This window comes from Trachypithecus francoisi, unplaced genomic scaffold (assembly GCF_009764315.1).
Source record: "Trachypithecus francoisi isolate TF-2019V2 unplaced genomic scaffold, Tfra_2.0 Lachesis_group9, whole genome shotgun sequence".
NCBI lineage: Eukaryota > Metazoa > Chordata > Mammalia > Primates > Cercopithecidae > Trachypithecus > Trachypithecus francoisi.
Genome location: NW_022681474.1, coordinates 28,808,177 through 28,830,644, shown reverse-complemented (window position 1 = coordinate 28,830,644; position 22,468 = coordinate 28,808,177). Strand labels below are relative to the sequence as shown.

At 43.9% G+C, this 22,468-nt stretch overlaps 1 protein-coding gene across 3 annotated transcripts in view; it reads right to left on the bottom strand.

Annotated features, from left to right (window-relative positions):
* Positions 1-22,468, bottom strand: part of PDSS1 (decaprenyl diphosphate synthase subunit 1) — a 53,063-nt gene that overhangs the window by 12,524 nt on the left and 18,071 nt on the right. The window contains exons 6-10 of one of the 3 annotated variants that reach the window (XM_033209147.1): positions 15,836-15,977; positions 12,078-12,189; positions 11,872-11,981; positions 1,014-1,094; positions 755-868 (exon numbers count right to left, since the gene is read on the bottom strand). In XM_033209147.1, the coding sequence (XP_033065038.1) occupies positions 755-868; positions 1,014-1,094; positions 11,872-11,981; positions 12,078-12,189; positions 15,836-15,977 (559 nt within the window). Of the gene's footprint in view, positions 1-754; positions 869-1,013; positions 1,095-11,867; positions 11,982-12,077; positions 12,190-15,835; positions 16,062-22,468 lie in introns of those variants that run through there. The other 2 variants (XM_033209150.1, XM_033209149.1) reach the window with 2 other exon arrangements.

Below are 22,468 nucleotides of genomic sequence, written 5' to 3'. Positions count from 1 at the left end.
CTCACTTATTTCAAGTAATATTCAGTACAGCCACAAGCCACGTGGCCAGGGTCTAGAGGAGGCTGTGAGGATGTCTGCTTTGTCAGTCGAGGGAACATCTTTGAAGCTTCCTAAGCCTTTCATTCACATTAATGGGGACACGAGGGCAGCTGTACTGACTTCCTCACTTCTCAGTCCCTCGATCCGGAGAAAGAAGGAACTATGTGGGTCTACTGCACTCCACTGACTTCTTGACATTTTGAGGCAATGGCCGAAGTTCTAAGGCCTCTCTCAGAGCAGCGGAGTCTCATTAAACTTCTAAAACTGGAGAATTTCTTATGCTTGGAGGCCCCTGATGCTTCCTGTGCCTTTTAAGGGGCTCTGAGGACCACCAGAGTCCAGTCCTATAATCAAGACTTGGAAACCGTTCACTTTGCCAGTGGCCAAAATATATGGAAATAATCACGATGCTACCTCAAATGCCTCTGGCACACCACAAGACACAAAGATCTTAAATAGGATCTTAGCTAATCCTCACAACCCCCCTGGGAGAAAGCTGATCTTCTCAATTTTACAGATAAGGAAACAGGCTGAGCAAGGTGGAATGACCAGCCCTAACATCTCACTCAGAGCCAGGATCAAATGCAGACCTGTGATCTCTTACCTGAATGCCTTCCCATCTATTCCGTTATGCAACCTTCCCATCAGGTGTGTCGCGGGACATCAGTTCTGTGGGGCTATCAGTGGTGTGTCAAAGGGAGTTCGTAACACTTACCTGCTGACAGGCAAACAGGACAGGACCAGTGGCTAACCCGAGCTTCAGATCAGCTGATGTTGGTTTGCCCATCTGGTCAGAACACGAGGTGAAGTCCAACACATCATCTATTAGCTGGCAAAAGGAAAAATGGGATGTAAGGAGCACCGCCACGCTAACATCGCTGCCATCGTTCCTACTATTTTGACAATTCCACACTAGGGGAGAATGCTGACTGTATCACTATGCCACCCTTCTTACAAATAAAAAGCATACCAACCTGAAAAGCTATTCCTACATTTTTTCCGTACTGATAGGCGATCTCATGCACCACTGGGTCGGGACATCCTAGAACAGAGACCTGAAACAGAAAGAGCATTCTGAGATAAGCTGCTTCCAGGCAGCAGCAAAGCAGCTGACCCCTGACTGAAGGAATTCCTTAAAACAGGAGGTAGCGAGGCTAAATTATACCCAGTCAGGAGATGCTGACATCACAGGGACACCAAGCATGTACAAAACCGCATTTCCAATCACAGAGTTTCAGCCTCAGATTGTGTTGTTAAATTCTAAGAAAATTCCCCTTCTCCAGCCCCTGCTTTCAGACAGAATAAGCAGCCTTTCCCACTGCTTAGGAAAAACGGAGCTACAGCTGGACTAATTCTGCTGGTAACATGCTAAGTAAACCTTCCTGACATGCACAAGAAACAGACCATCATCTGTGAATTACTGACTTCTAGCACTCGGCAAGCTAGCCCAATTACTGTTGGCTTTAATAATCTCCATCAATGTGTCCCTCATTTCAGGAAGAGATACTAATGTAATCACACACAATTTCCCCATCTGTAGTCCTTTTCATCATCTTTGGGAATTTCACCTGTTTCTGAATGCAGTTATTTCTTGCTTTGTCCATAAAAATCGTCTCAAGCCTCCTGCTTCAGACACAGATATCGCTTTTTTATTATCAGAAGGAACTTCACTGGTCCCACTGTTTCCACATTTCTCTCAAAAGAAGTTACTGTATAAAAACCCTTTTCCCTCCTCTCAGTGGGGGAGAAATAAGACTTCTGAAAGTCTTTTTAAAACTCCAAAAAGCTAGCTGGCACCGGCCACTGAAGTGCATTTCCCAGTGCCCTGCTAAGCATGTTAAGCAGGCCCAGCCACATTTTCAGAAAACAAAGCCTGGGTAAAAGCAACAAGGGGGAGGGGAGAGACGATCTGTGTTCTACCAGAGAGATGTGTCTGCTGAATTTCCATGAGAAAGCCAGCTGGAGCGCTGCACAGTTAGCTGCCTTTCTGAAAGGCTCACAGAAGCTAGGAAACCCTGTCCCCGACCTTCGGTCCTGCCTCTGTGGCTCTCCGGTCAGGGGGTGAACTTTGCTCAGGCATCAGTGTGGTGCAGCGCTGCAGGCTCTGCTGTGAGACTGTGGGGCTGCATTTGTGCCCTTTACAAGTACCACGTGACGTTGGCATGTTACTGAACCTCTCTCGGCTTCAGCTTCCTCATCTGTACAATGTGGAAATCACAAGCACCTACCTTGTAGCGTTGCTGTGAGAAACAGACATGATGCTGCATTTAAACCCTCAGTATAGTGCCTGGCGCCTGGTTAGAACTCAATGTGTGTTTGCTATTATTATCTCTTTTTAGAAATAGGATGTCACTCTGTTGCCCAAGCTGGGGTGCAGTGGTGCAATCACAGCTCACTGTAACCTTGAACTCCCATGCTCAAGGGTTCCTTCTGCCTCAGTCTCCTGAGTAGCTGGGACTACAGGCATGTGCAACCACACCCAGCTAATTTTTAATTTTTTCGTAGAGATGGAGTCTCACCATGTTGTCTAGGCTGGCCTCAAACACCTGGGCTCTTGATCCTCCCACCTCCACCTCCCAAAGCGTTGGGATTACCACCAGGTGTGAGCCACCGCACCCTGCTGTTTGCCATTATTACGAATAATTGTCCTCCTCCTCATCCTCTGGAACCAGAAATAGGAGCCTTGGCAGTGTCCATGCACCTCGGCCAACTAAAGCCAGGTCGCATAATGTCCTCAGCCTGAGAACGCTTTTTGACAACTTAATGAGGTCTGTTGACTATGTAGGGCTTGGCCATAAGTACATGGTAAAATTGCATGCCACCATAAAGGGTCAGGTGGCCACGGACTTGAGTGAAGAGTAAGCTCATAACTGCTTTCAACAGCAAACCCCTTCCCGTGAGCAGGCACTGACCTCTGGGCAGTCAGGGAGGGCTCCTTTTTTCAACTAAAGAGTCTGGGAGACCACATGGGGGACAATTCAGAAACTTCTGAGAGAAGCGAAGATCAGCTTGGCTCAAAGGAGGGCATGGCAAGATCTGGGCAGCCTGGGATGTGCTAAACTCAGGCCAGAATGATACTGGGAACCAAGATATTCCTAGATAGAAATCACTGAGAGTGAAGCAGTCTCCTGTAGTGAGATTAATGCTGTTTCCTCGACACAAAGCCATAGAGAATATACACTTTCTTCCTGGAAAGTGAAAGATTTTCTAAATATCTATTTCTTTTTTTTGGAGACGGAGTCTCTGTCACTCAGGCTGGACTGCAGTGGCACGATCTGGGCTCACTGTAGTCTCCACCTCCCAGGTTCAAGCGATTCTCCTGCCTCAGCCTCCGTGAGCCACGACGCCCAGATAATTTTTGTATTTTTAGTAGAGACGGGGTTTCACTAAGTTGGCCAGGCTGGTCTCAAACTCCTGACCTCAGGTGATCTGCCTGACTCAGCCTCCCAAAGTGCTGGGATTACAGGCGTGAGCCACCGCGCCCGGCCTAAACATCTGTTCGTGAACATTTTAATGGAGTAAAATGTGTGGAGCACATATGATGAGTACTTTGTATGATTTGAGCTAAACCTCACAATATCCCACAAATATGGATTATGTGGTTGGTGATGATAAAAGCTAACAATTCCTGAGCATCCACTACGTGCCAGGCACTGTTCTGAGAATTCTCACCTTTTAAGTCACTTATGAGGTTCGAGAAACTGAGGCACAGACGGTCCCAGGCATTACATGGCTCTGACACGCTGGAACCTGAATTTCATCCCAGATGGTCTGGCTCTAGGTACTGTTTTCTTCATCACTTTGCTGTGCTGCTTCTATGCTGGGCAATAAAATGGAACCTCCAAGAGGTCAAGGAATGTGTCCAAGTAAGCACAAAGCTGCAGTCTGTCTGCACTGTCCCCTCTATGCCCACACATGCTGACATAGAGGTTATTTAGTGGGCAGCTTCTGCCTGACATATGGCGAAGGGACATTACTGCTCAGATTTCAACTATCCCCGATTTCCCTGGGATAGCATAAAGACCATGCCAGAGAGTCCTGCTTCCCTATCCCAGGTCAGGACTGTCTGGATCTGTGGCAGGAAAACAGAAAACAACTGCCACAAATTAGACACAACATGGCACAACATACAAGAAGGCAAAGAGGTGCACAGCCTTGCGCTCAGCATCAGAGAGATGCCTCACATCTTTCCGGAAATGGGTGGAGCATGAAGAATGATTAAGTCCAAGAAAGTGGAGCTCGACTGACTGTTCTGTTTGAAGCAGATGCTGCAGCCAGGCTGTGTTGTGCACATGCACTTCTTTCTGGGGAACGTTCACACCTTGCATCACATCCTTACAAGCCTCGTCTCAACGAGACTGGGAAGGGCTGGGTGCAGTGGCTCACGCCTGTAATCCCAGCAACTTGGGAGGCTGAGGCAGGAGAATTGCTTGAACCTGGGAGGTGGAGGTTGCAGTGAGCCGAGATCATGCCACTGCCCTCCAGCCTGGGTGACAGAGTGAGACTCCGATAAATATATAAATAAATAAATGGCCCTTAAGCATCTGAAAAATGTTCCACTCACTCAGAAAGGAGAGATGTAAATGAAAACTCCACTGCAATACATTCTCTTCTACTGGACTAGCAAAAACTCAAAAGTGTAATGGCACATTCACTTAGTAAGGCTGTGGGAAAAGAGGTTCTGAAAAGCTGCTGGTGGAAACACATCTGATACAGACCCAACAGAGGGAAATGTGGTGGTGCCTAACAAAACCATATGTGCAATTACCCCTAAATTCACCCTGCAGGCACTCCTCTCACAACACAAAAATAGCTTTATGCAAGGCCAGCCCTTGCAGTTGTGTTTGTAATTGCAAAACTGGAAACCTAAATGCCCATGCATAGAAGATTGGTTGAAGAAACCATGCTATGTTCACACAATGGGATCTGATACAGAGGCTTTAAACATTTTTTAAAATTAATTATTTATTATTATTAATTTTTTTGAGATGTGAGTCTCACTCTGTTGCCCACGCTGGAGTACAGTGATGTGATCTCGGCTCACTGCAACCTCCACCTCCCGGGTTCAAGCTATTCTTGTGCCTCAGCCTCCCAAGAAGTTGGGATTACAGGCATATACCACCACACCTGGCCAATTTTTGTACTTTTAGTAGAGACGGGGTTTCACCATGTTGGCCGGGCTGGTCTTGAACTCTGGCCTCAAGTGATCTGCCTGCTTTGGCCTCCCGAAGTGCTGGGATTACAGGTGCGTGCCACCACGCCCAGCTAATTTTTGTATTTTTAGTAGAGAAGGGGTTTCACCATGTTGGCCAGGCTGCTCTTGAACTCCTGACCTCATGATTTGGCCACCTCAGCCTCCCAAAGTGCTGGGATTACAAGCGTGAGTCATCATGCCTAGCCCTGATACAGTGGTTTTAAAAATGAGGAAGATCCTACAAACCAACGTGGAATCATTTTCCTAATAAACTGTTAAGAAATGCAAAGTAAAGCAGAGTAGTCTAGGGTACTACCTCTTGCTGTAAGAAAGAAGGGAAGATTGAGCATAGTTGTGTCTGCTTGTTTGTGCAAAATGAAACCCAGGAAGGAGGAACCAAAAACGAACAAGACTGCTTACCTTCAAGCGGGCAGGGGAAGAGAACAGGGCAAAAGGGAGAGTTACTGTATGGCACAGTTCTGACTTTTGGAGCTAATTTTTCTTTTTTTTTTTTTTTAGACAGGGTCTCACTCTGTTGCCAGGCTAGAGTGCAGTGGTGTGATCATGGCTCACTGCAGCCTCAACCTCCCAGGGCTCAGGTGATCCTCCCACCTCAGCCTCCCAGGTAGCTGGGACTACAGGTGTGCACTACCCACGCCCAGCTAATTTTTGTATTCCTGTAGAGAGAGGTTTCACCATGTTGCCCAGGCTGGTCTCAAACTCCTGGGCTCAAGCGATCGGTCTGCCTTGGCCTCCCAAAGTGCTAGGATTACAGGCATGAGCCACTGTGCCCAGCCACATTGTTTCAAACATTCAAAGCAACAGCAACAATAACAAAACACTCAAAACCAAAACACGAAATCAGCAAGAATGAAAGGGAATCCCTAAAATGGAATAAAAATGAACCCAACTATTAACCCATTTATGCTGGAGGTTGCAAATTTTTTTGTGTGAAAAATCAGACTTTGGTAATGACATTGAGCAGTAGGATAGAAATAACTCCACAAGCTTAGCGTTCCAATAATGGAACACCAGCATAAATGGGTTTATATATTCCAAATAATAACATAACCACACCGATCCATACAGAAAGGTAACTTTGAACAGTACTTTGATTCTATTATCCTCAGGCCCAAGACAAAAGGAATGATAAACAAATACTGAAGTCTAGCTACTGGGTTTGCTTTTCACAGAGAGATGAGTCATGAATTTGGAAACTCCTATGGTATATTCTTGGATTGTGCAAATAAATACACCGTGGAGAATAGGAGCCAGGTCTCTCACTGTTTGGGAAGTGAGTTACAAATATGGAAAGATGGAATCCTGTAATAAACCACAAATCCTGTGGTGTTAGATGGATTTAGAACTGTTTGATACCTCATGGTTTTGAATAAGTACAGATGGGTACAGAAAGATATACCTGTATCTACCTACATTACATATAATACATACATGTATTTCCTAGCTCTGTCCATTGGCTGGGTCTAGAAACGATGACACCCAGTACTCAAATTCTGGTTTCTTAACACCATTTTCCACCAAAAGGAATGTGGGTTCCTTGGAGAACAGTGAATAACAGGGCTGAGTATCTCCTGCCAGACATGGGGTGCTGAAAAAACCATAGGAGGACACAGAACCAGATTAAAGGGCCTCCCCCATGGGCCATACGTTGGATAATTATTAAAATAAATAATGACAGTGTTATAATCTACAGAATAAAATAAGATGGCCAGGCGTAGTGACTCATGCCTGTAATCCCAGCACTTTGGGAGGCCAAGGTGGCGATCGCTTGAGGCCAGGAGTTTGAGACCAGCCTGGGCAACATGGCAAAACCCCGTCTCTACTAAAAATACAAAAAGTCAGCTGGGTATGGTGGCGGGCGCATGTAATCCCAGCTACTCGGGAGGCTGAGGTGGAGGATCATCTGAGCCCGGGAGGTGGAGGTTGCAGTGAACCGAGATTGTGCCACTGCATTCCAGCATGGGCAACAGAGTGACACCCTATCTCAAAAAAAAAAAAAAAAAAAATACAGAATAAAATCAGAATCCAAGAGAGCCCATACAATTTAGAGCTTCCTCACAATGGAATACCATCTCTCCACCTCTTTTGAGAATGAAATAATAATAATAATAATAATAATAGAATACCAACTGTCTTGTAAAGAGTGATATAGAAGAAATGATGAAAACAGAAAAACAGCCATTTGACAACCATCAGAATAATCTTTACATAATCTGAAAATACTTCACCCAAAATAGGTTAAAATAGAAATTTTAGATTGAAGAAACCTGGCAGATAGTATCTTTTTTTTTTTCTTTTTTTGAGATGGAGTTTCACTCTTGTTGACCAGGCCGGAGTGCAATGGTGCAATCTCAGCTCACTGCAACCTCCGCCTCCCGGGTTCAAGCAATTCTCCTGCCATCACCCTCCTGAGTAGCTGGGACTACAGGCATGTGCCACCATGCCCGGCTAATTTTTGTATTTTTAGTAGAGAAGGGGTTTCACTCACGTTGGCCAGGCTTGTCTCGAACTCTTGACCTCAGGTAATCCATCCGCCTCGGCCTCCCAAAGTGCTGGGATTACAGGTGCCCGCCACCATGCCCAGCTAATTTTTTATATTTTTAGTAGAGACAGGGTTTCACCATGTTGGCCAGGCTGGTCTTGAACTCTTAACCTCAGGTGATCTGCCCACCTCAGCCTCCCAAAGTGCTGGGATTACAGGCATGAGCCACGGCACCCAGCCCCACAGTATCCTAATCAAGTGATCCAGGCACACAGCACCGGTAGCAGGACAGAGAGACAGCACGTGCCTCCTGGTGTGAGGAGCTGAGGACGGCACCGCTCTTGTGGTATTCTTGACAAACATTCATAACCTGGATCGAATCTTGAGAAATATCAGAGAAGCCCCACTGAGAGGCTCAACAACATAACTGGCCTGCACTCTTCCAAATACCAAGGTAAATGAGAGGCAAAGAAATACTGTTGTAGATGACAATGGACTACAGAGTCATGACCACTAAATGCAACGTGAGATCCTGGACTGCATGCTGGAACAGAAAAGTACGTTTTCCCTTTTGTTATAACAGTTCACAAGTGGCAAGATCTGAATGAGGCCTAGAGATAGATACGAATATTGTAAAAAAAGGCCAGGTGTGGCATGTGGTGGTGGGTGCCTGTAATCCCAGTTACCCGGGAGGCTGAGGTGGGAGAATCACTTGAACCTGGGAGGTGGAGGTTGCAGTGAGGTGAGACTGTGCCACTGCACTCCAGCCTGGTCAACAGAGCAAGACTCTGTCTCAAAAAAAATGAATTAAATAAAAAAGGGTGTTCTGCTAACGTTACCCACAATATGCAATTCCGTAGTGGTACCGAAGGCTTTGAAAATCAAGTAATAGGAAGACAGCCCATTAATTCCAGGCCACAAGCAGCCCTGGAGAGAACAGAAATTCAGGAGAAAAAAGAAAGAGAGAGAGACAGAAAAGGCAGGATTACCATACTCAGCTCTGGGTTCAAGTCCCGGCTCAGCTGCTGTCTGGCTGCACAACAACTGGACAGACCCCCTGACCTCTCAGGTCTCATTCCCACCAGATTTTCTGGGGAACAAGCCACAGTCTTCATTACTAAACTACAAAATGTATTTTGCATGAGTATGTATGTAAATAAATAAGCCATCTTTTGATAATAACACGAATTCTGTTTTGTTGTTTGTTTGTTTTTGTTTTTTGAGAGAGAGTCTCGCTCTGTTGCCCAGGCTGGAATGCAGTGGAGTGATTTTGGCTCACTGCAACCTCCACCTCTCAGGTTCAAGCGATTTTCCTGCCTCAGCTTCCCAAGTAGCTGGGATTACAGGTGTGCACCACCATGCCCAGCTAATTTTTGTATTTTTAGTAGAGATGGGGTTTTGCCATGTTGGCCGGGCTAGTCTTGAAATCCTGGACTAAAGTGATCCACTCGCCATGGCCTCCTTAAGTGTTGGGATTACAGGTGTGAGCCACCGTGCCTGGCCTAAAAGGGATTCCATTTTAATATCAGTCAATCACAAAACAATCCCCATAGACAGCCCTCTCTTACATGTTAATATTATTTTCACTAAAAAAAGGAGGGGAGACGAAAAAATGGCATCCTTAGTAGAATGCAGCTTGTAAGTTTCCCTCCAATTCTCAATACATTTTGCAATCCTGTTAGTTCTTCTTCTGTAATAATTCTGCTCTTTCAGTTCTCCTCCTCCCCTCTTTTTGGTGTGTCTAATTTGCTTTGTATGCATTTCTTTGGAGCTCGCATGGCTCTGCATTTTAAATACCAAGAGTACATAAAAATAGCCATTTTGAATCCATAACACCTCTGGAATATTTCCACCCATAGGCACTTAAATATAGAAACTTTTATTCAAATAGCTCACACTATGATTTTGCTTTATTATTCTAAGAGCTCTGGAGTTTAGGAATAAATCACATGAAAAGGAGGTAGTGCTGGGACGATGCCAGCATGCCCCCTAGTGGGCAGCATGAAACATTTCATTTTTAATAAGGGTCCAGCCACGTTAACATGCTCACTGTTCAGTTGCTAATCTTTGAAGAATGAATTGCATATCTTTATAAAAGAATTCCTGTGCATTATCTTTGGCTTCTTAAGCAGAGAATGGTGAGCACGAGGAAACCTCTCTATCATGACTCAGGTCCATTTCTTTGGATCATCTGTAAGATTCCATCACTGAGTGAATTTCTGTGCTAGCTCCAATTTGGTGCCGCCCCCTGTGCCTGTGGGATGTCTGCGTGGTGCAGACAGTAAGTCCTGGTGTTTCCAATTCCAACAGTCTCACTACTACTAATGCTTCTAAGACTTTATTTTTTAAATATTATTTTTAAGTAGAGAGGGGATCTTGCTATATTGCCTAGGTTGGTCTTGAACTTCTGGTCTCAAGCAAACCTTCCACCTCAGTCTCCCTAAATGCTGGGATTACAGGTGTGAGCCACCTCGCCTGGCCATGCTAATGCTTCTAAGTTTGCAGTCTCAAACTTGTGAAATTATCAATGGGCCTCACTTAACACATCCTCTTAAGGATAAATATTAATAAGTAATATTAAGGCATCCTAATGTGTTAACAGGAGGGATCCTGACCTTCAGGGAGATTTGGGCCATCAAGGGCACGACAATATATAAAGGATTACTGTAAAAGTGTTAGAACACCCATTTAAAATAGGCTATTCTCTTATTTAGCATCTTGTGTCTGTACTTTCTTCCATCTCACTTAAAAAAAAAAAAGTCCCACATAATTTCTTGGAAATAAAAACATAATAGCCCTTTTAATAAAAAGACAAAAGTGGTCGAGACTGTGGCTGGCATGTTCTACATAATTCACATTCCTTAAAGTTTCCATTAAGTCTTTTTAGGAAGAAAAGATTGTCCTCATTCGTTTCTGGCTTGCAATTATACATTTCTTGACACTTTTCAAAACAGAGACACTAACAGCAAGAGACTTTTTCACCTGAGAGGTCTGAGCAAAAGCTCTCTTTACCTGTTAATTATCTTAGGAGTCTATCATGGCAGCGATTGACATGCGACCCTTACAGGTCTTCCTTATTTTGTGGCTGTAATCACATGGGAAGGTCATTTGTCCAGGTTTTGTCTCTGTGTATCTGTCAGGCTTAGAGATGGGCAGAGAAGCAATTCTGTGGAGAGACCGTTTCTCATTCTTGGACTAACAATGAATACCACATATTTGTCTACAGATTACAGGCATTACTCACTGAAAAAAAAATGTATACAAGTGTATGCACAGTGGAGGGAAGGCCAGGGAGAAAGCAAGGGGAGAAACAGTTATGGCTTATACTCACTTTGTACTCTGAAGAAATACGACTTGTTTATATTTCATGTAAAATATTAGAAGGATTGGCCAGGCGCGATGGCTCATGCCTATAATCCCAGCACTCTGCGGGGCCAAGGTAGGTGGATCACTAGAGGCCAGGAGTTTGAGACCAGCCCGGCCAACATGGCAAAATCCCAACCCTACAAAAGATACAAAAATTAGCCAGGTGTGATGGTGCACACCTGTGGTCCCAGCTACTAGGGAAGCTGTGGCAGGACAACTGCCTGAACCTGGGAGGTGGAGGTTGCAGTGAGCCAAGATCACACCACTGCTTTGTAGCCTGGACCACACGGCAAGACTCTGTCTCCAAAAAAAAATAAAAGAAAAGAAAAAGTATATAGAATGCTAGTACAATCTAATAGATATATTTTCCTGGGTAAATATTATATTAAAGAACACAGCACTTCATTTTTAAAAGGTAAAGTGTCAGAAAGTGTGTGTGTGACATCAATCATTAGAGAAATTACGGTAAATTGTTCAAAATGATACACAGTTTGGCAATCAGATTGGAGAAGGTGCAGGAAAGCTTATTTTGATTCAGTTCTTGGGAAGAAAAGATGAAAAGTTAACACCTGCATACCAAAAGAAGATAGCAAAAATGAAAACACAGCAGAAGTCCTCTACTGTTTGGGGATGTCATTCTTTTCCTCCTTAACCTCTTGGGATTTTTGGATACTATTTTAAGATTCTTCACTGAAATATTTTCTAGGAGAATTAGCTCCCAAAACAGAGCTATGAGGCTTTAACTTGAAGAAAGACAGAACGTACATACTGCTTTACAACTGTTCGCTATCAGGCTGGCAGTCTTCTTGAAGGTCTTCTCAAGGTAGTGTGCAAATCTTTCATTCTCATTTTCTTTTGACCCAAGCTGAAGAAATTCACCTGTAAAGAAGGAAAAGAGTCATTTGAGAGGTGGTTTTATTGCCTAGCTACACACCAGGACTGAATAACAAAGAAGAAAAATCAGAATCAACGTACCACGCACCAAATCTTCAATAACTTGGGTTAAAATAGATATAACAGTTGTATTTCCAATTCGTGCCAGAGCTATAGATGCTGCAGAAAGAATTAAATCTCCAGCAAGAACAGCCTAGAAAAAGACAGGGGGAAAACAAAACGTTCAGAAAAATTTGTCAGAGCAGTAGAGCCAATGATGAACCTGACTGGAAGGAAGCTTTGTGGAAGTGGGGGCTCATCTTGGATGCAGGTGTTTTTACCTTCCTCTTCCTCAACAGGAGTCCGTAACAATCAGCTACAGATTTGGACAGTGTTTGAACTGGATTGGCTCTCAGAGATAACCATGTCACTCTTCCCAGTTCGTAACAATCGGTTACAGATTTGGGACAGTGCTTGAACTGGACTGGCTCTCAGAGATGACCATGTCCACCTCTCCAGTTGACAGTTGAAGAAATCAATGCCTGGAGAGGGAGAGCAGTTTCACCCACCAGCCCCACCAAAATGCAGCTGCCTTCAGTTTCACTACACTGGATGTTCACTCTTCCCTTATGCCTTTCCACTTACTGTTCCTTCTGCTCAAAAAGTTCTGCCCCCTTCTTCACTGAGTGGACTTATTTGCATAATTAGTTCAGATGCCACCTCTAAGAAGTCCCCCCGATCCCTAAGTCTGGTCAGATGCCTCCCTTTTGTGTGAGTACAACACCCGTGCATGCTGTGACCATCACATCTTGCATACCAGTCAGTGATGCTCTAGTCTCTATGCTCCCAGGTCAACGGGGAGGGTGGGGTGGAGTGGGAGCTCGGATTAGGAATCACCTCAGCTAGTACTGAGCACACCCCAGAGCATGGCACGAAACATGTTATTTTCAATGAAAATTAAACCAAAGAATTTTGGCTCCAAGTGAAATGCTTTTAGCACTATGCGACACTGCCCCTCATTCCCAGACAAAAAAAAAATTTTTTTTCCATTGAACACTAAGCAATCAACATCTTTCCAGTCTTCTTTAGACTGTGATGGATGTCTACACTGTATTAGTGACTAGTTATAAATTACTGCGTAAATAGTTGAATTATATGCTATAATCAAATACGCTCTATGTATATTAATTTGCATATTTAAAGATATCTATGTTATATTCTTTTTTTTTTTTTTTTTGAGAAAGAGTCTTGCTCTGCTGCCCAGGCTGAAGTACAGTGGCACGATCTCAGCTCACTGCAGACTCTGCCTCCTGGGTTCAGGCGATCCTTCCACCTCAGCCTCATGAGTAGCTGGGACTATAGGCGTACACCACCACGCCCAGGTCATTTTTGTATTTCGACTAGAGATGGGGTTTCACCATGTTGGCCAGGCTGGTCTCAAACTCCTGGCCTCAAGCGATCCAACTGCCTTGGCCTCCCAAAGTGCTAGGATTCCAGGCGTGAGCCGCCATGCCCGGCCGTACGTGTTATATTCTGTAGTAATGCGTCATAAAGGCTAGAAGAGTTCATAGAATTTTCAACACAACTTTTTTAGGTGCTTATCGTCTTAGTTCTTTGGTATCTAAAATAGTGATGTTCAGTGTGTTTACCAATTAATCACCGCTTTATATAATATACACACTATGTAAGATAGCCTGACATAAGTATATGCTTATAAAGTCATTTTACAAATTATGATATATAGGTACCCATTTATATTCTCCCACCCAGCCCCTACATCATTAGCAGCTCAGGGCTCAGGATCCATTGGCTTTTACTTCTTTTTTTTTTTTTGAGACGGAGTCTGGCTCTGTCGCCCGGGCTGGAGTGCAGTGGCCGGATCTCAGCTCACTGCAAGCTCCGCCTCCCGGGTTTACACCATTCTCCTGCCTCAGCCTCCGGAGTAGCTGGGACTACAGGCGCCCGCCACCTCGCCCGGCTAGTTTTTTGTATTTTTAGTAGAGACGGGGTTTCACCGTGTTAGCCAGGAGGGTCTCGATCTCCTGACCTCGTGATCCGCCCGTCTCAGCCTCCCAAAGTGCTGGGATTACAGGCTTGAGCCACCGCGCCCGGCCACTTCTTTCTTCTCCTGGCTGAGGGGATCCTAGAGACCAAAAGGTCCAGCATATGACATGGAAGCCACAGGACTGTGGACAGCCAGGGGTGGGAGTTAAAGGAAAGAAGAGATAGGAAGCCCAGGCCAGGCCTAACAAGGGCTCACTGAGAGGGCACAGTGTGTGTGGGTTTTTGTACCAGTAACACAGCATTTGTGGGTCAGAGGCAGAAACAGGTAGGAACTGGCAAGTAGCCCTGTGCTAAGCAGATGGCCGTCAGAACTGAAAGAGGCAGGTGAGAGCGGCATATGTATCCTTGGCCTGCCCTCAGAAAGAGGCCCCTAATGGCAGAGGCAGACACACAGAGGCTAGACAAGGTGGAGACCATCATTTGTTCTCTTCATCCTCTTCCCCAACCCAAGGTTCCAAATAAGGCTTTAGGACTGGCCCTGCCTGAAAACAGACACAGCTGATTGCAGGGACGGGTCATAGAGTTACCCACGTCCTCTCCAAATCAAAATGCCATCTGCTAAAAAAGCCAACATTCTGATGTATAGAATTTAGTCAACAGGACGTAAAACCTTTCCATCTAAAATTTGAAATAAAAGGCATATAAATGAAATTGCAGGACTCGATTTCAAAACAAAGTCATTTATGTTCAAATAACACCAGCATGTGAAGATAATAATAAACATGTGTGTGTGTGTATATATATATCTTCTTTTAATACGGAGAACAGGAATGAACCAGGAATACTATAAATCTGTGAGAGAAAAGGAGGTGACGATGGGGTAGTTCTGTTTGCACAAACTTTTTTTTTTGAAATGGAGTCTCATTCTGTTGCCCAGGCTGGAGTGCAGTGGTGCAATCTCGGCTCACTGCAACCTCTTTCTCCCAGGTTCAAGTGATTCTCCCGCCTAAGCCTCCTGAGTAGCTGGGATTACAGGCGCATGCTGGCTAAATTTTTTTGTTTTGTTAGTAGTGACGGGGTTTCGCCCTGTTGGCCAGGCTGGTCTCAAACTCCTGACCTCAGGGGATCTGCCCGCCTCAGCCTCCCAAAGTGCTGGGATTACAGGCGTGAGCCATTGTGCCTGGCCTGCACAAACTTTTTGTTTGCTCTTCAGTGGAGGCACGTGTGTGGTGATGGTGATGGATGCCTGTGCATTTTCATTCTCATCTGTTCAACTTTATTCTCATCCTTTAACCCAGAATCTATGCATCCTTAAACCAAAGTCCCTGTTTCCCATATTCCCAATGCTAATAATATAGAAATATGCTTTAATATATACATATACGAACTAAATCCAGTCACAGAACTTCTATTTCAAAAGACAGAATTTTCATGGTAGAACAGTATCTCTCTGAGGTTTCTTTTTCCTTTTTTTTTAGTTTTGTTTGCTTTGACATTTATATGCAGCACTCAAACAAATGTTTAAAAAATTAAACGGAATCTGGGTAATCTAAGCCCAAAAGTAAAATGTTTGGTTCCTCATGAAATACACCTTTTGGATACCCACGAAAATCCCTTTCCTCATAACCAAAGGAATTCTATTAGAAATACTAAGTTTATTTTTCCACGGTATTTTTTATTATTTATTCATCAAATATCTGTATATAGACAAGACATGAATACTTTTTTGAAATTCAGAAGACCACATTACATTTGAGCAAACGTATTTTGAATGAGACAAATCTGAGAAACAAACGCGGTCCAAAAAGCGTGTGGTTCAGTAAGAGAGATTTAAAAAAAAAACAAAAAAACCATACCTTCTTTTCACCCCAGATCTTATTAACTGTGTGTTTTCCTCTTCGAGAACTTGCGTCATCAATAACGTCATCGTGAACCAGACTAGCAGTGTGGATCATTTCTGCAATTAAGGCTATGGTGCGCTGGCTGGCTTGCACATGTCTAATTAACAGAAAGCAATGCTTTTTTAACAGACGCCGCCTAGAACCTTCTCAGCAATCAGCTTGTGAAAACTGGACATCGGATCTAGGATAAAGAATGTTATTTCTCTAAGAGAAACAGTATAAAAACTCTGGCTTCATGATAGAGCCATTTCTACACATATACAAACGTATGAGAAACCCTGCCACAACTACATTTTATGAATTCCGCATTAAAGAAGTAGAAATTGTACAGTTAACCAAAGATGCAGTAAACGATCAGAAGTCTGGCTGATCTTATTGGGCTGAAGAATCATCTGTATGACAGTGTTCTTGGTCAGATGTTTAAGTTTGTAAGTTTACAATTAAATTTTGGGGTGGATAGGGAAGAGAGGCGAGAAGCATTTTTAAAAAGTATTTTAAAGACTCAACTGTCTCAATGTTCAAAGCTTTTAAAACTGTTTTTTTTTTTTTTTTTTTTTTGAGACAGGGTCTCGCTCTGTTGCTGAGGCTGGAGCGCAGTGGTGCCATCCTGGCTCACCACAACCTTCGCCTCCCAGGTTCAAGTGATTCTCCCACCTCAGCCTCCACGAGTAGCTGGGACTATAGGTACACACCACCCCACACAGCTAAATTTTATATTTTTAGTATAAAATTGGGGTTTCACCACGTTTCACCACGTTGGCCAGGCTGGTCTCGCACTCCTGACCTCGAGTGATCCGCCTGCCTTGGCCTCCCAAAGTGCGGATTACAGGCCTAGTAATTACAGGCCACGGATTACCGCGGCCCGCATAGTAATGTCTTAAATTAAACATTTAGTATGACAATCTCAGTAACCAACAGAAGATGTTTGTAAAACTTTCTTCCAACTCACATTTAACCTTCTCATTAGAAATTTAAACTTTTATTTCCCAAATTTAACGCAAACTATAGGATAAGCAGGCTCAAGAAGATAGTATGCAGATATGAATTTTACAGTTCAGAGGGAATGTCCCCCATTTTACTTCAATCATTATTACCACCATCATCTATGGAAATTTTTATTTTTATTATTTATTTATGTATTTATTTATTTTTTGAGACAGAGTCTTGCTCTGTCACCCAGGCGCCCAGGCTGTGGAGTGCAGTGGCGTGATCTTGGCTCACTGCAAGCTCCGCCTCCCAGGTTCACGCCATTCTCCTGCCTCAGCCTCCCGAGTAGCTGGGACTACAGGCGCCCGCCACCATGCCTGGCTAATTTTTTGTATTTTTAATAGGGGCAGGGTTTCACTGTGTTAGCCAGGATGGTCTTGATCTCCTGACCTTGTGATCCGCCCGCTTCGGCCTCCCAAAGTGCTGGGATTACAGGTGTGAGCCACCGTGCCCGGCCATCTATGGGAATTTTTAAAAACTAAATTTCAAGAAAATCAAACTGGGGAAATAACCATTTGGAACCTAAAACATATGCCTGATTTAAACACGCACTAACCAAATGTTGCACTTACTCCAAATGCTTATTTTCAAATATCATCAGGTTACATCTTACAGGGGAAAGAAGGGGGAGGGATTCTGAAATACGACTTTTTATTTAAAAATCGAATCTGAACATCTGCACAAGGTAATGCTCATTCCAATTCCTCAGACCCGGCAGAAAGCAATGAAAAATAAAGTATAATTACATAAAAGTGCTGGAATTTAACGATTGACACTAAATCAGCATGAGAAAAGCTTTCGATCTTGCTTTACATATAATTTTACAATATGATGTCATGCTGGCTCCTCTTATCAGCAGCCCTGGAACTAAACCCTAGACCCTTCCAACTGCTCTCAGCCTGGAAATCATGTCTACAGTGCTACTCATTCTTTTCTTTTTTTTTTTTTTTGAGATAGAGCTTCGCTCTTATTGTCCGGGCCGGAGTGCAATGGTATGATCTCGGCTCACTACAACCTCTGCCTCCCGGGTTCAAACCATTCTCCTGCCTTAGCCTCCCGAGTAGCTTGCATTACAGGCGCACACCACCACACCCAGCTAATGTTTATATTTTTAGTAGAGACAGGGATTCACCATGTTGACGAGGCTGGTCTTAAATTCCTGAAGTCAGGTGATCCATCCATCTCGGCTTCCCGAAGTGCTGGGATTACAGGTGTGAGCCACCACACCTGGCCTCATTCTTTATTAATATTTCAGTTACAACTTCTTAACATGTCTAGATCACAACAGATCCTTCCAAGGGGGAAGTATTAAAACAAAAGCAGTGGAGGGTAGGGACAAATTAGCAAATAAAAACCACTTTCCGTAGTCTAGGCACAGTTACAGGCTCCTGCCTGTAATCCCAGCACTCTGGAAGGCTGAGGCGGGCAGATCCCTTGAGGTCAGGAGTTCGAGACCAGCCTAGACAACATGGCGAAACTCCGTCTCTACTTAAAATACAAAGATTAGCTGGCCATTAGTGGTGTGCATCTGTAATCCCAGCTACTTGAGAGGCTGATGCAGGAGAATCACTTGAGCTGGGAGGCGGAGGTTGAAGTGAGCTGAGATTACGCCACTGCACTGCACTCCAGCCTGGATGACAGAGACTCCGTCTCAAAAAAAACAAAAAAAAGAAAAGAAAAGAAAAAACCAAAAACCCCAATAAACCACTTCAGTAAATGAGAAAATAGAGGTTCAGGTGACTTTTAAGCCACCTGAATCCCTCAGTGAGATTCAGTTTTTACATTAGAATACTTAAATATTTTTCAGGTAAATTTACTAGGCCCTATCTTCTTTGAGCTGAAAGCACAGGAAAAGATATAGACATTTACAGGTTTTTTTTTTTTTAATATAAAGGCTATTTTTAAGAATATTTTTACAAGTGAATTTCAGTCTTAATAAATTAGACACCTCCTATTAGTTAGTAGTAGACCTTACCTTAAAACAACAGGTAAGGTCTAGCCTTTCTCATGCATTCAGAAGTTGGGCACCACTTCATTATCATAAATTGCATCAGCAGACAGGGCTCCTGCTGAGAAGCTGCAATGAAATTGGCAGCACTCACCAAGATACTAGAGTTGTTTTGGTAATCTGAAGCTATTATTACAACAAAGATTTCTTAAAATATTTTGAAATTTCATAGACCACTACATACCCATCTAAAAATGTCATTTTGTGCCTGCCGCGGTGGCTCATGCCTGTAATCCCAACTCTTTGGGAAGCTGAGATGGGAGGATTACCTGAGGTCAGGAGTTCGAGACCAGCCTGGCCAACACGGTGAAACCACGTCTCTACTAAAAATACAAAAATTAGCCGGGCGTGGTAGTGGGTGCCTGTAATCCCAGCTACTTGGGAGGCTGAGGCAGGAGAATCGCTTGAACCTGGGAGGTGGAGGTTGCAGTGAGCCAAGACTGCACCAGCCTTGGGGGTAGAGTGAGACTCTGTCTCCATAAAGAAGAATAATAAATAATTTAGAAAACAGAATAAAAAATGTCATTTTGCATGGCTAAATTGTTGACTGATGCAATCAGGATGAAACTGGAATGTGATCTGGTACTGTAACACAGCCTCTACATAGACTATACATCGTATTTCAGATGCTCCATAGTTTTACTTGATGTATTTTTTTATATAGGTTGGCTTTAGTGTGTGTCAGCTTCAATCTGGAAAATGCTGCACTGCTTATCCACAACATGAGGGTGGAACAGATGACCAAAATGCACAGGTTACAGAAAAGCCTCACACTGTCCTTAAGACGACATCTCCAAAATGCCAAACTGAATCAAGCCTTCAAAAAACTGGGCACCGTTTCTACTTCCTACTGTGAAATCGTGGTCACATTTTCCCAGGATCTGGGAGAGGTGACAGGCAAGGTGGTGTGGAAAAACGAGGCCCTTGGCCTTGAGAGTTGGCTGCATCCTCTGTACTTTACACCTGCGAGAGTACGCTACCATTCAGCATGCCTCTCGGGACTTTTCTTCCCCGCTTCATTAGATTTAAAAAATTATCATTATTTTTTTTTGAGATGGCATCTCGCTCTTTCCCCCAGGTTACGTAGGGCGCAGGAGCGCGATCTTGAGTCACTACAACCTCCGCCTCCTTAATTTTAGTCATTCTTCTGCCTCAGCCTCCCAGGTAGCTGAGATTACAGGCGTGTGCCACCATCTCCAGCTAATTTTTGTATTTTTAGTAGAGACGGGGTTTTGCCATGTTGGCAAGGCAGGTCTCAAACTCATGACCTCACATGATCCACCTGCCTTGGCCTCCCAGAGTGCTGGGATTACGTGAGCCACTGCACCCGGCCAAAAAAAAATTTTTTTAATAATGAAGAGTTTCAAACATACCTAAAAATAGATAGAATAATATAATGACCCTACCTGTGAATCCTTTACGAGATTTACATGCAGTTTTACAAAATATATTTTCCCTGTTCCTATTAATATAAAATGTGAAGTCTGAAATTGCAAGTAAACCCCCAGTGTGTAGGGAGGGAGTCATCTCAAGGGCGCCTCCCATCTAAGGAATGGCCCTGCAGGGAGGAAGCCTGTGAGCTCCAACTTCAAGGCCGTCCTCCCCAGCCACTGCTCATTCACCTTCTAAACCTAAAGAAACACGTAAGGCTCAGAGTCAAATCTGTCTCTCTTCAGTGGGAATTGTTTTAACTTGATCCTAACAGTCATAGATTTGTTAGCATTTTAATGTCAAGAGAAAATAATTGGTATCTAAAAGCAGCAACACTTGAATATTTTCGGATTTAGTTGTGGATACAATGGATGTCTGCAAAGTTGCATCATAAATGGTGTGGGGTCCACGCTCTTGCTTATTTGCTTGCTACTGAAGCAGCACTTACAAGAGCTTCTGAATCTTGGGATATGTGGAGAGAGACCCCTATGACGATATCTGGATCTACAACTTATCCAGGTTGCTCTGTGCAGAGCTTTCTCTACAGGGTCCAGGGTACTATGGACTAACCAGCATTCAGTTCTTTCAAACTGGGCATGGGCAAGGAAAGTGTAGGAGTGCCCAGGCGCGGTGGCTCATGCCTGTAATCCCAGCCCTTTGGGAAGGGGAGACAGGCGGATCACTTGAGGTCAGGAGTTCAAGACCAGCCTGGCCAACATGATGAAACCCCGTCTCTACTAAAAATACTAACATTAGCTGGGAGTGATGGTGCGTGCCTGTAATCCCAGCTACTCAGGAGGCTGAGGCAGAAGAATTGCTTGAACCTAGGAGGCAGAGGTTGCAGTGAGCCGAGATTGCACCACTGCACTCCAGCCTGGGCAACAGAGCTAGACTCAAAAAAACAATAAGAAAAGTATAGGAGTTGATTCCTTCGCAGACAGAATCAGCCTCATCCTGGTATGGAGGGTGCTGAAGAAGGTGCACACGCCACGGTCACAAGCCCTGCAGCCCTCTTGCTCTCACTGAGGTTCTTATGCTTGACCTTGCACTCACGCAAGAAATGATGACCATCTGCTCATCAAAATCTCCACCTTAGTGAGTGTCCCTTACTGTAGACTGTACTTCAAAGATCCATTTTAATAGTGATTACGGACATATCCAAAGTGCCGTCTTCTAGGTGAAAGACAAAACCACGTCCTTTGGTAGCAACCTTCTTGCCTAACAGCAGCAGCCGTGGCTGGCTCAATGACGCAGAACACACACAGAAACCAGGAACGGTTCTAGAGTTGTTAGTGGCCTGACCTTTGAAATCACTGGAGCCAGTCAGTGCTAAATGGCTGTTTTGTTACAGTCTTTCCAGGGATAAGCTTTGGTAATTTCCTTAGTTTTTACAGTGCTATAAAAGTTACCTCCTCTGAATACAGGATTGTTATCACACCTGGACTCTCAACCTGTTATCTAATGTGAAAACTGTGTCTTATAATTTGACCCTCTAAACATCTAGTTCAGCTTTGAAAACTGGACTAATGTAATTCAATGCCATTGACTGTTTGCAAAATTCGTATCAACTGTTTTCTGGACGTGTCAAGTCTGAATTACCTATTTTGTGGATTCCTACTTTCTCTACCCAGACACCATGGTTAGCAAGATTCAGAAAGAAAACAAACACGGGGTCCTGAGCTTCTCAGGGCCCTACTTCCCTTTGAGAATAAACTATAAGCCACAGAAACCCTTCCCCAGAAAAATCCAAATATACACAAAATACTGCATACAACGTCAAGTGGTTTACAGATACCCCACAACTCCCCTGAATCTCAAGTTAAGAACTCCCCGTAATCTAGCAGGGAACATTTAATGGACAACTGAAAAGCTTAATAAAGGAAAATATAAAAATCAGTAAGTAGTAGTTTCTCCCTCTTGCTGTTTCTTAAGATATACCTCCTATCGTTTATTAAAATCCCCTCCAAAGTTTTGTTTTAAAAATCCCTCATTTGTTTTGTTTTGTTTTTGTTTTTTTGAGACAGAGTCTTGCTCTGTTGCCAGGCTGGAGTGCAATCGCGTGATCTTGGCTCACTACAACCTCCACCTCCCGGGTTCAAGCGATTCTCCTGCCTCAGCCTCCAGAGTAGCTGGGACTACAGGTGCATGCCACCAGGCCCAGC